General features: G+C 38.4%; 1 protein-coding gene across 1 annotated transcript in view; it reads left to right on the top strand.

Annotated features, from left to right (window-relative positions):
• The window catches only part of LOC126235965 (Fanconi anemia group A protein-like), a 236,043-nt gene that overhangs the window by 196,762 nt on the left and 25,409 nt on the right, over nt 1–13,872 (top strand). The window contains exons 21-22 of the mRNA XM_049944936.1: nt 670–775; nt 12,133–12,288. Coding sequence (XP_049800893.1) covers nt 670–775; nt 12,133–12,288 — 262 coding nt within the window. The remainder of the gene's footprint in view (nt 1–669; nt 776–12,132; nt 12,289–13,872) is intronic.

The raw sequence follows: 13,872 nt of genomic DNA, 5'->3' as shown, positions 1-13,872 counted from the left end.
TGCTCCATGGTTTCCATAAGCATTTTAGGGCAAGTGCATTAGCAGTTCCAATGAAAAGGACGCGACTGCATTTCTACACATGTTCTTGTCCAATTCTATCCTGTGGTCCGTCACTGAAGCTTCTGTTGTCACTATAATGTTCAACCCTAATCCTCCTTCCTTCCTTTGTTTCCTACACATTTCTGGTTTTCACCTGAAGTGTCACATCAGTTGTCTATGTGTACAAATTTAGGATGAAACGCGATGTAAGTAATAACATTTCACACTTCCAGCATTGTACTTCAAAACTTCATCTGGATGGGGCTGACTTAAATTAATAATTGTTACACTGCTTGACTGTGCGTGTTTACAAAGAATTAAAGTAAAGATCCCAACCATTAAAAGTTGCATATTGTAAAGTGTAAAAACAGTGACACAAGTTTGTGACATATGAACTGTGTAAGAATAATTTGCTGTATGACACAGCACACTCTCATGCAGTCAAACAGTTAAGGAATTCTTATGTGTGTGTATTGACATATTGTGACCTGTAGCTCCTGTTACCAAGGAAAACTTTAGGGATGAGTAATTGCATAACTGCTGCCTACAAAAATTATGTGAACTAATATTGAGAAATCTCATCTTTCCTGATATTGTTCTTTTACTTAAATATGGAATTTTGTCTTCCAGTATTGTAACACGATTACCTCCATGGTTGATCTTCACGTCTAACTATTCTGTGACTCCAGGAAGGCAAATAATGCAAGACGTGGCAGCCTTTATAACCAAACGTTTAGTAAGTGGTTCCTTTGTTCTCTCGCATACTGAATTAGGAAAGGGTAGTCTAGCATTTACTGTGGCTTTATTATGCAAACTGTTATTTCAAAGATATTTATAATTTCTCCAGGAAAAGCTGAATATCTCTCTCTCTCTCTCTCTCTCTCTCTCTCTCTCTCTCTCTCTCTGTGTGTGTGTGTGTGTGTGTGTGTGTGTGTGTGTGTGGGCGCGCACCTACTCTAGCTCAAGACAGGATGTGTGTACTCTATCTCAATTAAGAATCCATTCCAAAAGCTAACAAGTTTTCTTTCCTCTTTTGTGTGTGCCTGTCGACAACTCAATGTCTCTGCTGTTTGGTGAGTGGTCACCTTTACTCTTGAAGTATTTATATTCTGTCAGGACTTCTCAACTGTGAATATTTTTTAACTTTGAGCTAATATTTAAAATAAATAAGTTCACTCTCTTTTAGAACTGCATAGTGTAGGAAGACAGCAGTTCCTGAAGTGCTTTCAGTCCTATGTTGAAATTTGTTGTTATTACATTGTGTTGTTGTAATTACTTGCTCAACAATCAACATAGCAAGGGGCAGTTAATGTACAGTGTTGAATATCTTAGCAACTCAAAAGTTCTTTTTGAAAAAAATTAGAAAGATGAGAAATAGGAGGTGAAATCAACATGCAGTCAAGCATAAAGAGAGAGCAAAGTGAATACTGATGAGCAAATTTTTTGTTGTGGACAGTACCAGTCACAGGTATCACATATCCGAACCTGGATTTTCCAAACAAAGTAGTCTAATGTGCTCAGTCAGTTTTGGGTGAGCAGAGGTGTAGCATGGATTTCTGCCATCCAGTGCAAACTCTAAATTCGCTGCCCCCCACCCCTCCCCCTTATTTTTGTAATTATTGTGTCACTGTTTTGAATGGATTCCAAGTAAATTCTTCCTTAAATTAAAATTTTATTTTCTATGTTTTTTCAATGCAAACACTTTCGTACATTCATCAGTGTTAATTTGTACCTCTTGTTCGATTACCAAAATAGCTGGATTTGTTAATCTCAATGTGGGCATTGTAGATCTTAAATATTTTTTTACCAGAATTTAATGAAGCTTGTCTCACAACTGGCATTACTTATGGCAGCTGTGAGGAATTTTCTCAGCATTATAGATATATTAGGTAACCATTCTTCATATTAGCACTCAAAAATAAACTTTAGTAAACCCAGTGGGCCAAAAACAAAAAAATTTCCATCTTACAGTGTGTTGTATGTAGACACACACATGCTAGCTTAAGCTCTTCACTCTCACTATCTCATGGAGCTTGGTTGAGGTTGCACTCTTTATCATCGATGCCCAATAGTTTTGCTGTTCATATTTTTCAGCAAATTTTGGAGCTGCCTGAACCTTTCTTGAATTTCAGCAATTACTCTATTTAATGGAGAAAACATTGTTCATTTCAAATTGTTTTCATGTGATAAGCCAGGATCTCTACTTCAGTTACCAAAAATGTACCACCTTCTAATTCATGTTGGAGATTCAGTAGAAATGACAGTTGCACACTTGTCTGCTTTCCAGTCATTGTAGCAGCATTATCATTAACTTGCCCTCTACAGTTCATAATGTCAAGCCATCAGCATCAATCCTACTTAGTATTGTCTGACTAATACATTCAGCTGTTTTATTTTTTGTTTCAAGTAAACATGTAAAAGATTCCCAGTACCCATACTTCCCAATTCTCAATCATTACAGATTGTAATACCTTGATGTTTGATTTTTTGTTATCTGGGGTACTGTCGCATATCATTAAATAATACTTAGGTTTTTGAACGTGACCCATAATTTTTTGGTGAGCTTTATTTCCTATAATTTCAGTAAACCTGTTTTGAAATTCTGGTGACATATAAGTAAGTGAAATTTTTTGGCCCATTTTTAACCTTACTAAGTGTTCTCAGAGAACAGAATCTTACTTTGCCAAAGGATACACCATTTCTAAAAAATTTGTCTCAGTTGGCAACGGTGACAACATAGCGCCAATTTGTTTTGCCAGGAATCCTATTATATCAGAGATTCTGGCTAGAACTTCTTGCCTTTTCTTTCTTTTACCCCAACTCCTTGTTCTTGGTTAATAATAGTTTGTTCTTTTTAAAGTTATTTTTTCAGTGCCTTCCATTTTCAAAAATTTTGGTTGTGTGTAGCACTTGTTTCATGGTTGGTGGCTTTGGTGTTCAGCTTCCATGCACAGAGTATTAAACACATTGAAGGAGCAAAACTTCAATGCATTTGGTGAGATTATGTTCTCAAACCAATGATGCTATAAAATGAGAATAAGCCATTCGTCGTTGTGCATCAAAACCATTTTCAGTTACCAGCCTCCTTGACAATGATTTTGGTGTGACAGAATCCTTGCCTGACTGGCTGAAACTTGTGTGGTACTGTTGGCTCTTCAGCAAAGTCTGCGTTAAAGTGCTGAAGGACTTCAGTGCCTCGTCATATTAACAACAGTGGCATGTTTGGCTATATTTTCAGGCCATTTTCCAATATGGTTTTTGACAAATTCTGAGCCTGTTGATGTGGTTACAGTTTGTTCTGGTGTGGTAATTTCAGCAACTGTATCAGAATCATGTGATGCTGACAAACTTTGTATCAATTACATGTCCTAGCAAGTAATCAGTTTGGGGCACTTAGTTTTGAGCAGCACTAGCACCTGAAGAACTCACACCTGATGGTCCTGGCATTGATTCTGGCACCTCTGAAGAAACTTACACAAAATTTAGTGTTGCACCTTTATTTTTTCTAATGTTTTACTCTTTAGCTTTCATCTTATTTTGATACAATTCCCCTTTTGTGCTTAGGTGGGCTATAACAACAAAAATCCATGATAGAAATTAAAAAAATAATGATACCATGACTGTGTTGCTTGTGTATAGAAAGAATAGCTAATTAATACATTAAAATGGGTAAATACTATTCAAGGTGGGTAAAACCACAAAGCCATTGAAGAGCTTAAAAATAAACAAAATAAACATTTACCTTAACTCTCCTATACATCAGACAAATTGTGTGAAACAAATAAACTTTACTTTGGAGTAACTAACAAATTTAGGGGCATGTGAAACTTTATCAAAGTTAGTCTAGAAAACAATCAAACTGGACACACCAGTTGCATTTGTTGCATGGTAACACTAGAACCTAGTTGGTTCCACCCATTTCAAAATTCAAAAAGTGAAATTGATTCTTCTATTTGGAATAAAATATTTGCAAAGCTTTTATTTGACTTTTCATAATTATAAGTACTACTGTATGTTTGTTTAGGTCAAATCTTGCAGCTCTATTTTGAACCATTTCCACTTGCCTGGTTGCTGGCTTACAGAGAGGCAGACATAAAACATCAGTTGCTGACAATTCTCGAGCAATTATTAACTTGTCAGGGAGAGAGTTAACCAAAGAAGAAAGATAAGTTCTATAGAAAGGAAGTAATTTCGCAGTGATGCTCTAAAGATTCCCACAGAGGACATTATAGCAAATGTGGAAGCAGGAATCTGTCTGTTACCGCCATAATCTGCTGATGAAAGTAGGACAGAAATGGCCAGAATATTACCCAAACGAAGCCACCTAACAGTAATTTGTCTCAAGCAGAAAGGGAGGTGCTGAGGGAGATCAATGCAGATAAGAGCATCAATTTACTTACAGCTGACAAAGGTAATACCACAGTTTTGATGAAAAGCAAAAATTACAAGAAGAAGATTAGTGAACTTTTTGATCACACTACTTCTACATATACCTCTATTTCATACACAACAGATATTTTTCCAACTGACGTAGTGGCTTTATTTAGACACTGAATTACCACAAATTATATCCAGTACAGCTGTGAATTTTACAAACAAATTGAACGGGTGACTATAGACAACACACTTAGTCCAGCTGTTGCCAATTTATTTATGGAGTTCATCGAACAGTGGGTGCTGCACACAGTCAGTAAAAGACTGACTAAGAGGTACCACTATGTGGATGATGCTTTTGTTGTTCGGATGCACAGCGAAGAGGAGCTGGATGTCTTCTTGGTGCATCTCAGTGGTAGTAAGCCAAAGATACAGTTTACGATGAGGAAGAGAGCAATGGTCGACTTAATTTTGTGGACGTATCTGTAATTACATAAGTGGTCAGGACTCTGGGCCCTAAGTTATACAGAAAGATTTTGTTGGCTCTGTCCAACACAGTTTTAATGGCACCTCTCTTTTATCTATGATTTCTTGTGCAGTTATTGAGCAGTGTATGTTACACTGATCAATACCTGCACAAGGAATCATAGATAAAAGAGACGTTTCATTACAACTGTGGTGGACAGATCAAACAAAATCTGTGAGCCAATTTATTTGCAGGATGAATTAAATCACTTATGGGAAGCATTCAAGAAAAATGGATCCACTAGTAAGGAGATTGATTGAGTACTCCATCAAAGAAGAGAAGAAGCCGGAGGTACTGAGCAACAGCAGTCGCATCTGGAAAAGATTTCCTCATTTAATAGTAAAATTATGGATCCCATTGGGAAAGTTTTGGTCAAGTACGGGGTCAAAACGATCCTTAGACCCACCAACGAGATTGAAGAATATTTAAGAACAGTGAAAGGTGCATGGCACCCCTACGAACACCTGGGGTATATAAAATTCAATGCAGTAGTAGACAAGTGGATATTGGAACTCCAAAAATAAGTGTCAACATGCACATAGATGAACACAAAAGGAACTATCATCTGGGACATACCAAAAAACAGGCCATAGCAGAACTTGTTCTTCAGGATAGGAACTACAAAATAAAATTCTGTGAGATGAGCATTTTAGCAAGGACATGACATTATCATGCATGCATGTATAGAAAAGCAATAGAGATTAATAAACACCATCATAATTTTAATAGAAAAAAAAGTTTTCAAATTTGATAAAATATTGATGTCGACCTTGCGCCAGCAGAATGACAATTGATTATTTACAATTGAGAATGATGATGCTCCATAGATAGTCATACAGTGGGCATCACATGACATATGGTGGTGCCCTCTAAGCTCTCTATAAATGCAAGAACCCCGCAAGCCTTAGTGGTAGTAGCCATTTTACTGCAGATGATGTCTCCCGCAGTTAGAGATGAAATTTTAGGAAGCATTTTATACATCAACTGCGGCCTTTCAGCCAAAAAGTTTTAACAAGACGCTGGCCATGAAAGCCTGTATTGTATGATTTCAAGAACCTTGCATAAATGATAAACACAAAATAACAAGTAATTGGTAGTGGTTGGGTGTGAACCAGCGACCCGCAGTAGGCCAGCAAGCGATGCTAATCACTGCAGTGCAGTGATGGCAACACAGCTCACGGCATTGCTCCCTGAACTGGAAAAACAGCAATGTACTGTTTCAGAAATCCTCGTTGGAGCCTACTACAGCAACTTGGATATAGGTCATATGACTGGTCCTCTGGGTGGTGATGTTAGTGGATCATCATATTCCGGTAGTATTGTTACATCCTCTTTGCTCTTATAAGCATTGCAGTAGCCCATCCCATAGAAGCCTTATGATTGTCAATTGGATCTTCCGTTCCCTTGCAGCTCCCACTGTCGATCTACACCTCTGGACTGTAGTAAGGCTTCATACGAAGGACATAAATAACGTCTCTGCACTTTTGTCTTCTGGATGGAATGTAATATGTGATGCCCAGAAAGCCCCAAACGATACAATGTGGCCCAAACTAGTGCTTAAGTAACTTTTCTGATAGTCCCACTTACGGCAAAAAAAAAAAAAAAAAAAAAATAAATAAATAAATAAATAAAATAAAATAAAATAAAATAAAATAAAAAATTCCATACCAAGTGTCCGGGCTGTATCTCACCGACCAAAGCTTGGTATTATAGTGCCCCCTGTCTTTCTCTGGGTATCCAGGATCCATAACGCAAGCCAGATACATTGCTTCTTCAGTCTTGATGATGAAGCATTTCACATAGTCGTCCTGAGTACAATCCAGTTGAAATTTTAACATTGTTTCAGCCTTGCGACCTTGGAACGAAAGAATGGTGGGAATCCTGTAGTGTTTACTTCACTGTGTTGTGCACAAGGTCATGATGGGCATTGTTGTAGCCCAGTTTCTCTGTCCGACATCAGCGTACATCGACAGCATATCTGCCAACTTCTTATTAACGCATTTTGTGAGGCCATTCATCTGCAGATTGTGTGGGTAATGTCACAGCTCGAAATTACCTCTGATACCAGAACTAGTCCTGACTGGAAAGCTTTTCCACAATCAGAAATCATTACAGGGGTGCTCTTTGTTTCAGAATTGTGTCTTCTTCAAAGAACTTTACATGAGTTCCACAGCTTTGGTGACAGCGTAGCAGGTGAGGTAGTCAGTGCAGACTATTAACCATCGATTTCTGCTGTCTATGTCTACATCTGTACTCTGCAAATCACTGTCAGGTGCATGACATGCAGTAATTATCCTAATCTTATCCTCACTATCCCTACAAGAGCGAAATGTAGGGGGCTGCAGTACAGCCCTAGAGTAATCATTTAAAGCTGGTTCTTGAAACTTTGTTAACAGACTTCCTTGGGATAGTTTATATCTGTCTTCAAGAATCTGCTAGTTCAGTTCCTGCAATATCTCTGTAACACTCTCCCACGGATTAAACAAATCTGTGACAATTCAAGCTACCCTTCTCTGTATGCGTTCAGTATCCCCTACTAGTCATATCTGGTATGGTCCCATACACTTGAATAATAGTCTAGAACTGGTCACACAAGTGATTTGTAAACAATCTCTTTTGTAGACTGATTGCACTTCCCTAGTATTCTACCAATAAACCAAGATCTACCACCTACTTCACCCACAACTGAACCTGTGTGACCATTCCATTTCATATCCTTACAAAGTGTTACACCTACGTATTTGTATCAGTTGGCCGATTCCAAGAGTGACTCATTGATATTATTGTCATAGATACTACATTCTTTCTTTTTCTGAAGTGCAAAATTTTATATATTTGAACATTTAGAGCAAGTTACCAATCACTGCACCATGTTAAAATCTTATCAAAATCTGACTGAACACCGTATTTACTCGAATCTAAGCCGCACTTTCTTTCCGGTTTTTGTAATCCAAAAAACCGCCTGGCTTAGAATCGAGTGCAAAGTAAGTGGAAGTTCTTAAAAATGTTGGTAGGTGCCGCCACAACTAACTTCTGCCATCGAATATATGTAGCGCTACACAGGCATGCTTTGCAGGCACAAAGATAAATACTGGCGCCAATACCTCTGCGTCAGTAAATAAATTTTTTTAAAAAAAGGTGGAAGACGAGCTTTTTTCTCCGCCCCGAGTTTCGACCACTGCATTTTCATACATTATCCAACGAAGTAAATACAAATTCCGTGTTGTTCATCTTCGAATGTAGCAGCATTTCAATGTACTACGAAAATCCGACTGGCAAGACTGTTTGGGATGTTTGTCAATATGCCTAACTCTACGTTCCGAATTTTTTCCTACCTGTGAGAAGAAATGGTTGCTAATAGGAACTTTTATGAATTGTGAATCACATGCAGTATTCCCTTCATCATAAGAATAATACAAATATAAACATTTTGCCATGTATTCTTTCGTGTTTGCTGTTATCTCATTTAAATCCTGTCTGCCTACGACACTAGTGTGAGACAACAGCAAACGCGGAAGAATATACATATCATGTCATGTTTATATTCGTATTATTCTTATGCCTAATAGTGATACAATCTGAAATGAAGCACGGCAATTGACTACATTTTTAATTCTAAGATGACTCTAATTTCTGTGCGGAATGTAATGTACAAAAGAGGCGTCTGCAAAGATTTTCAAACGGAGAAAAATTTTAGGTAAACTCTCGTTCAGAACATCTATCATACGCAGTATATTATTTGATTCTTGTTGGTCATTATCAAAGAAAGCAGCAGTGTAAGTAACAACAAATAGCAGTCTCTTGCCATTATTTCGCTAATGAGACAATTCCTCTGGTCTTTTTTTTTTTTATTGTAAGCGGCAGTAGCTCGCAGAAAAGCAAGCCATGCCGCGAGCGGCGAAAGGTCGTAAACACTCATTATCAGAATGCGACAAACAATGCACGACACAGTACAATAATGCATTTTCAGCTTAGAGTGACGTAAACACCTATAACAAAGAGGACGGCACTTATCAGATCAAAGAAAAATAAGCAAACGATTCAAACCAGACGAAGCACGTGAAAAAGGAAGGGTATCCGTATAAATACGGTCGGAGCGCCTGACGCATAGCAATAGCTACCTGGTAAAGCTTAACTGCCAAGCTTACGACTCAAACCAAACTACTGTAGCTGTATCGTAATTCATTTGACCTAAATTGTGTCTCATATTACAATAGACCAACTTTCTTTTGATTTGGAGGTGCGGCCTAAGATTTTTCTCCCCCCTTGAATTTCGAGTGTCTAATTTCAGGTGCGGCTTAGATTCGGGAAACTTTTTTTTTCTTTGAATTCGAGTCTCATTTTTCAGGTGCGGCTTAGATTCGAGTAAATATGGTAGTTATGAAGCATCTCTCAGATGGTACTTCATTATACAAGGTGTACAACTTTGGTTCCGCTGTTTGCCAATAGGCGGTGACAATGGTTAAGTAGCAGTCGAAAGAAACAGATTGCAGACATCAGGCAGTTAGCTTGGACCTCGGTCAGCATAACTCCACTCAAGCATTAGTCAATTTGTGTCTCCATGATAAGGTTGTTCTTGATTGAAAAATGTAAGCTTATGAGCCTAATTCTTGTCATTTGCGGGAAGTGTTACTCTTTTGTTTCAATATGAAGAAAACAGCGGATGAGTCTCATCAAATGCTCTCAAGTACGTATGGTAAGGATGCTATTAGTGAAAGAACTTGACATGAGTGGTTGCAATGCCTCAATAACAGTGATTTTAACGTCGTAGACCGGTATAGTGATGGAAGAGAGATAGTTTTCGAAGATGCAGAATTGGAGACATTGTTGAGTGAAGACTCACATCAAACTCAAGAAGAATTGGTACGATCAGTGGGAGTGACACAGCGAGCCATTTCAAAACGTCTCAAGGCTATTGACATGGTTCAGAAAGAAGGAACTTGGGTCCTGTGTGATCTGAAACCAAGAGACATTGAACGGCATTTGTGTGTTTGTGAACAGTTGCTTCAGAGACAAAAACGGAAGGGATTTCTCCATCGCATCGTGACCGGGGATGAGAAATGGGTTCATTATGATAACCCTAAACTCAAAATATCATGGGGATATCCCGACCATGCTTCCACGTCGACGGCCAAACCGAATATTCACGGCTCCAAGATCATGCTCTGCATTTTGTGGGATCAACTCTGCATCATGTACTATAAGGTGTTAAAACCAAGTGAAATAATTACAGCTGCTCATTATCGAACACAATTAATGTGTTTGAGCAGAGCATTAAAAGATAAATGGCCACAATACAGCAAGAGGCACGACAAAGTGATTTTGCAGCACAATAATGCTCGACCCCACGTTGCAAAAGAGGTCAAAATGTACTTGGAAACATTAAAATGGGAAGTCCTACCCCACCCTCCATATTCTCCAGACATTGCTCCGTCTGACTATCACCTGTTTAGATCAATGGCGCATGGCCTGGCTGACCAACACTTCCGATCTCATGAAGAAGTCACAAATTGGATCAATTCATGGATTGCTTCAAAGTATGAACAATTTTCGACACGGGATTCGTACGCTGCCCTGAAGATTGGAGAAAGTAGTGGCCAGCGATGGAAAATACTTTTAATGACACATGTGTAACCAATTTGTTTCATTAAAACCTCAAATGTTGGGGAAAAAACGGCGGAACCAAAGTTGTACACCTTCTAAAAAAATGCATCCTCTGCAAAAAACCTGATTTTTCTATTAATATTGTCTACAAGGTCATTAATATACAATGTGAACAGCAAGGGTCCCAACACACTTCCCTAGGGAAATCCATAATTACCTCTCTGATGATGACATTCCATCCAAATAACATGCTGTGTCTTCTCTAGTAAAAAGTCCTCAATCCAGTCACAAATTTCACTTGATACCCTATATGATCTACTTTTGACAATAAGCTTAGTTATGACACTGAGTCAAATGCTTTTCGGAAATCAAGAAACACTGCATCTATCTGGTGCCTTGATACAAAGCTTTCAGTATGTCATGTGAGAAAAGTGTGAGTTGGGTTTCACATCATCAGTGATTTCGAAATCCATGCTGGCATTGAGGAGGTCATTCTGTTCAAGATACTTCAATATGTTTGATCTCAGAATGAGTTCTAAGATTCTACAATAAATCGATTTTAGAGGAGATTGACTCATTACAACACCAATGCAAATTTTACAAATAAAAATTTTAAAAAAGTTTTATTTAAAAACGAAATATTTTATCACTGCTGCTGTGGCTAATCGATATTTATTTATTTTTATTTCTATCTTTTTTCTCTTTTTACTCAGTTATTAGTAAAAAATGAAAACCAAGACCAAACAAATACCGAACTAAAGTACTGGCATCAGTCTTAACCAGTTTTTCCCACTCCTGCTGTGCCATCCAAGTAGAAGTACATACTTGCCGAACACATCATGTCATACCATCTGTTTTATATGGTGACCCAGTTGAATCCTTGCAGGTCTTGACTAGCATCTCCAAAGGACTCTGATGGATGCCTGATGTGCAGCTGACTTACTGCCAGCTTGGAATCCTTGGTCTAGTTGGCCTCATTGATATCAGAGGGCTCAATATCAGTTTCTGAGAAATACTTCTCTCTGTTATTTTATACCTGCACTTGTTCCACATCACAAACATTAATTTCTTAAGTGCACACCAACACAATTTTATAGAATCGAAAGGTCTTTGAAAGCTCTAAGAAGAAATTACACACCATCAAACAAAAAATTTTAAGAAGCATCCCAAAAATTTAGTGTGTTGCATGTATTAGGAAATCAACACTGCATTCATCAATCCATTCTCCTAAAGTGAACTGTAATTTTTAATCATAAATTTTTAGCCTTAATTCAAGTGACTTTAGGAAATTTTCTTATTTGTTGCAAATTCTTAGTTATGTGAGACACAAGCTTCAGTTAATGCAACTCTGAAACTACCCTTTATCACTAAAATGTAATGTAGGCTAATGGCATGTGGCATAGCGGTATCTTCCTAAAAATTTATGTAGTAGGAGCAGTTATGAAGTCTCAGTGCTTCGGCAAGTTAGTCAGGTGTACTAATCTTATTAACCACTTTTAAAATTAAACAGATTTTAAAATGTTACTATAAAATCTTGTTAAGTTTTTGTAAGCACAGTGATTTACATGTTCCACAATTTCACATTCCAGGTGAAGAGCTTGAGTGACAGAGGATTTCTTCCAAGCAGCTTCACAAGGCACATACTCATGGGCTTGTGTTCAGCATGTCGCTCATCTACAGATAAAGCTGCTGAATATCTGTCTTACATTATAGGATGTTGCCCAGCTTTTCATGTGGCACTCATGGTATGTTTCAGTGTTTTGTATTAATGTAAGATGATTTCTTTGTGAGATTTTTTATTTGTTATGAAGGAGTACATGACTACATGCACTGAGGTGACAAAAGTCATGGGCCACCTCGAATATCATGTTGGACCTCCTTTTGCTTGGCACAGTGCAGCAACTCAATGTGGCATGGACTCAACAAGTCGTTGAAAGCCCCCTGAAGAAACGGGAGCCTTGCTGCATCTGTAGCCATCCATAGTTGCAAAAGTGTTACTGGTGCAGTATTTTATGCAAGAACTGACATCTTGATTAAGTCCCATAAATGTTGGATGGGATTCATGTCGGGTGATTAGGGTGGCCAGATCATTCCCTTGAATTGTCCAGAATGTTCTTCAAACCAGCCGTGAAACAGCTGTGACCCGGTGACATACCCATAAAAATTCCATCATTGTTTGGGAGCATAAAACTCAGGAATGACTGTAAATGGTCCCAAGAAGTCAAACAGAACCATTTCCAGTCAGTGATCGGTTCAGTTGGACTGGAGGACCCAATACATTCCATGTAAATAGTGCCTGTTGACAACTTAGGTCCATGGCTTCATGGCAACTGCAGCACACTTGAACACTACCATCAGCTCTTACCAACTGAAATAGGGACTCACCTGACCAGGGCACAGTTTTCCAGTCATCTAGGCTCATACCAAGGAGAGGCACTACAGGCACTGTCATGTTAGCAAAGGCACTCATGTCGATCGTCTGCTGCTGTAGCCAATTAATGCCAAATTTCACCACACTGTCCTAATGGATACATTTGTGATACGTCCTACATTGATACGTCCTACATTACTTGTCTGTTAGCTCTGACATCTGTAAGCAGACACTACTGCTCTAGGTCATTAAGTAAAGGCCGTCATCCACTGCATTATTTGAGGTGAGAGGTAATGCCTGAAATTTGGTATTTTTGGCAAGCTCTTGACACTGTGGATCTCGGAATATTAAATTTCCCAACTATTTGTGAAATGGGATATCCCAACTACTATTCTGGGTCCAAAGTCTGTTAGTTCCTCATGTGGCCATAATGATGGAAACCTTTTCATGTGAGTGTACTGATTAGAAATGACTGCTCTGCCAATGCACTGCCTTTTTATACTTTGTGTACGCGATACTACTACCATCTGTTAATGTGCTTATTGGTATCCCATGACTTTTGTCATCTCAGAGTATAAGCAAAGCAGTAGTTGTGGTATAATTTGTGTTTTGTGTGTTTATGTGTCTTAGCATGTATTTGAAATCAGTGTCTCATTGTGCAGTGACAGTTTGATAATGATTCTTGAGAAGACAGTTAACATGGAAATAGCCTCCTAAATGCCACCAGACACAGTGGTTGGTTGGTTAGTTGGGGGATAAGGGATCAAACAGCGAAGTCATTGATCTCATAAGATTAGGGAAGGATGGGGGAGAAAGTTGGCTAAGCCCTTTCAAAGGAACCATGTGAGCATTTGCCTGAAGCGATTTAGAGAAATCATGGAAAAGCTAAATCGGGATGGCCAGATGCGAGTTTGGGCCATTGTCCTCCCAAATGTGAGTCCAGTGTGCCAACCACTGT

The sequence above is a fragment of the Schistocerca nitens genome, chromosome 2, assembly GCF_023898315.1.
Source record: "Schistocerca nitens isolate TAMUIC-IGC-003100 chromosome 2, iqSchNite1.1, whole genome shotgun sequence".
Lineage (NCBI taxonomy): Eukaryota > Metazoa > Arthropoda > Insecta > Orthoptera > Acrididae > Schistocerca > Schistocerca nitens.
Note: the sequence above shows the minus strand (reverse complement) of the source record. Positions and strands in the feature narration are given on the sequence as shown.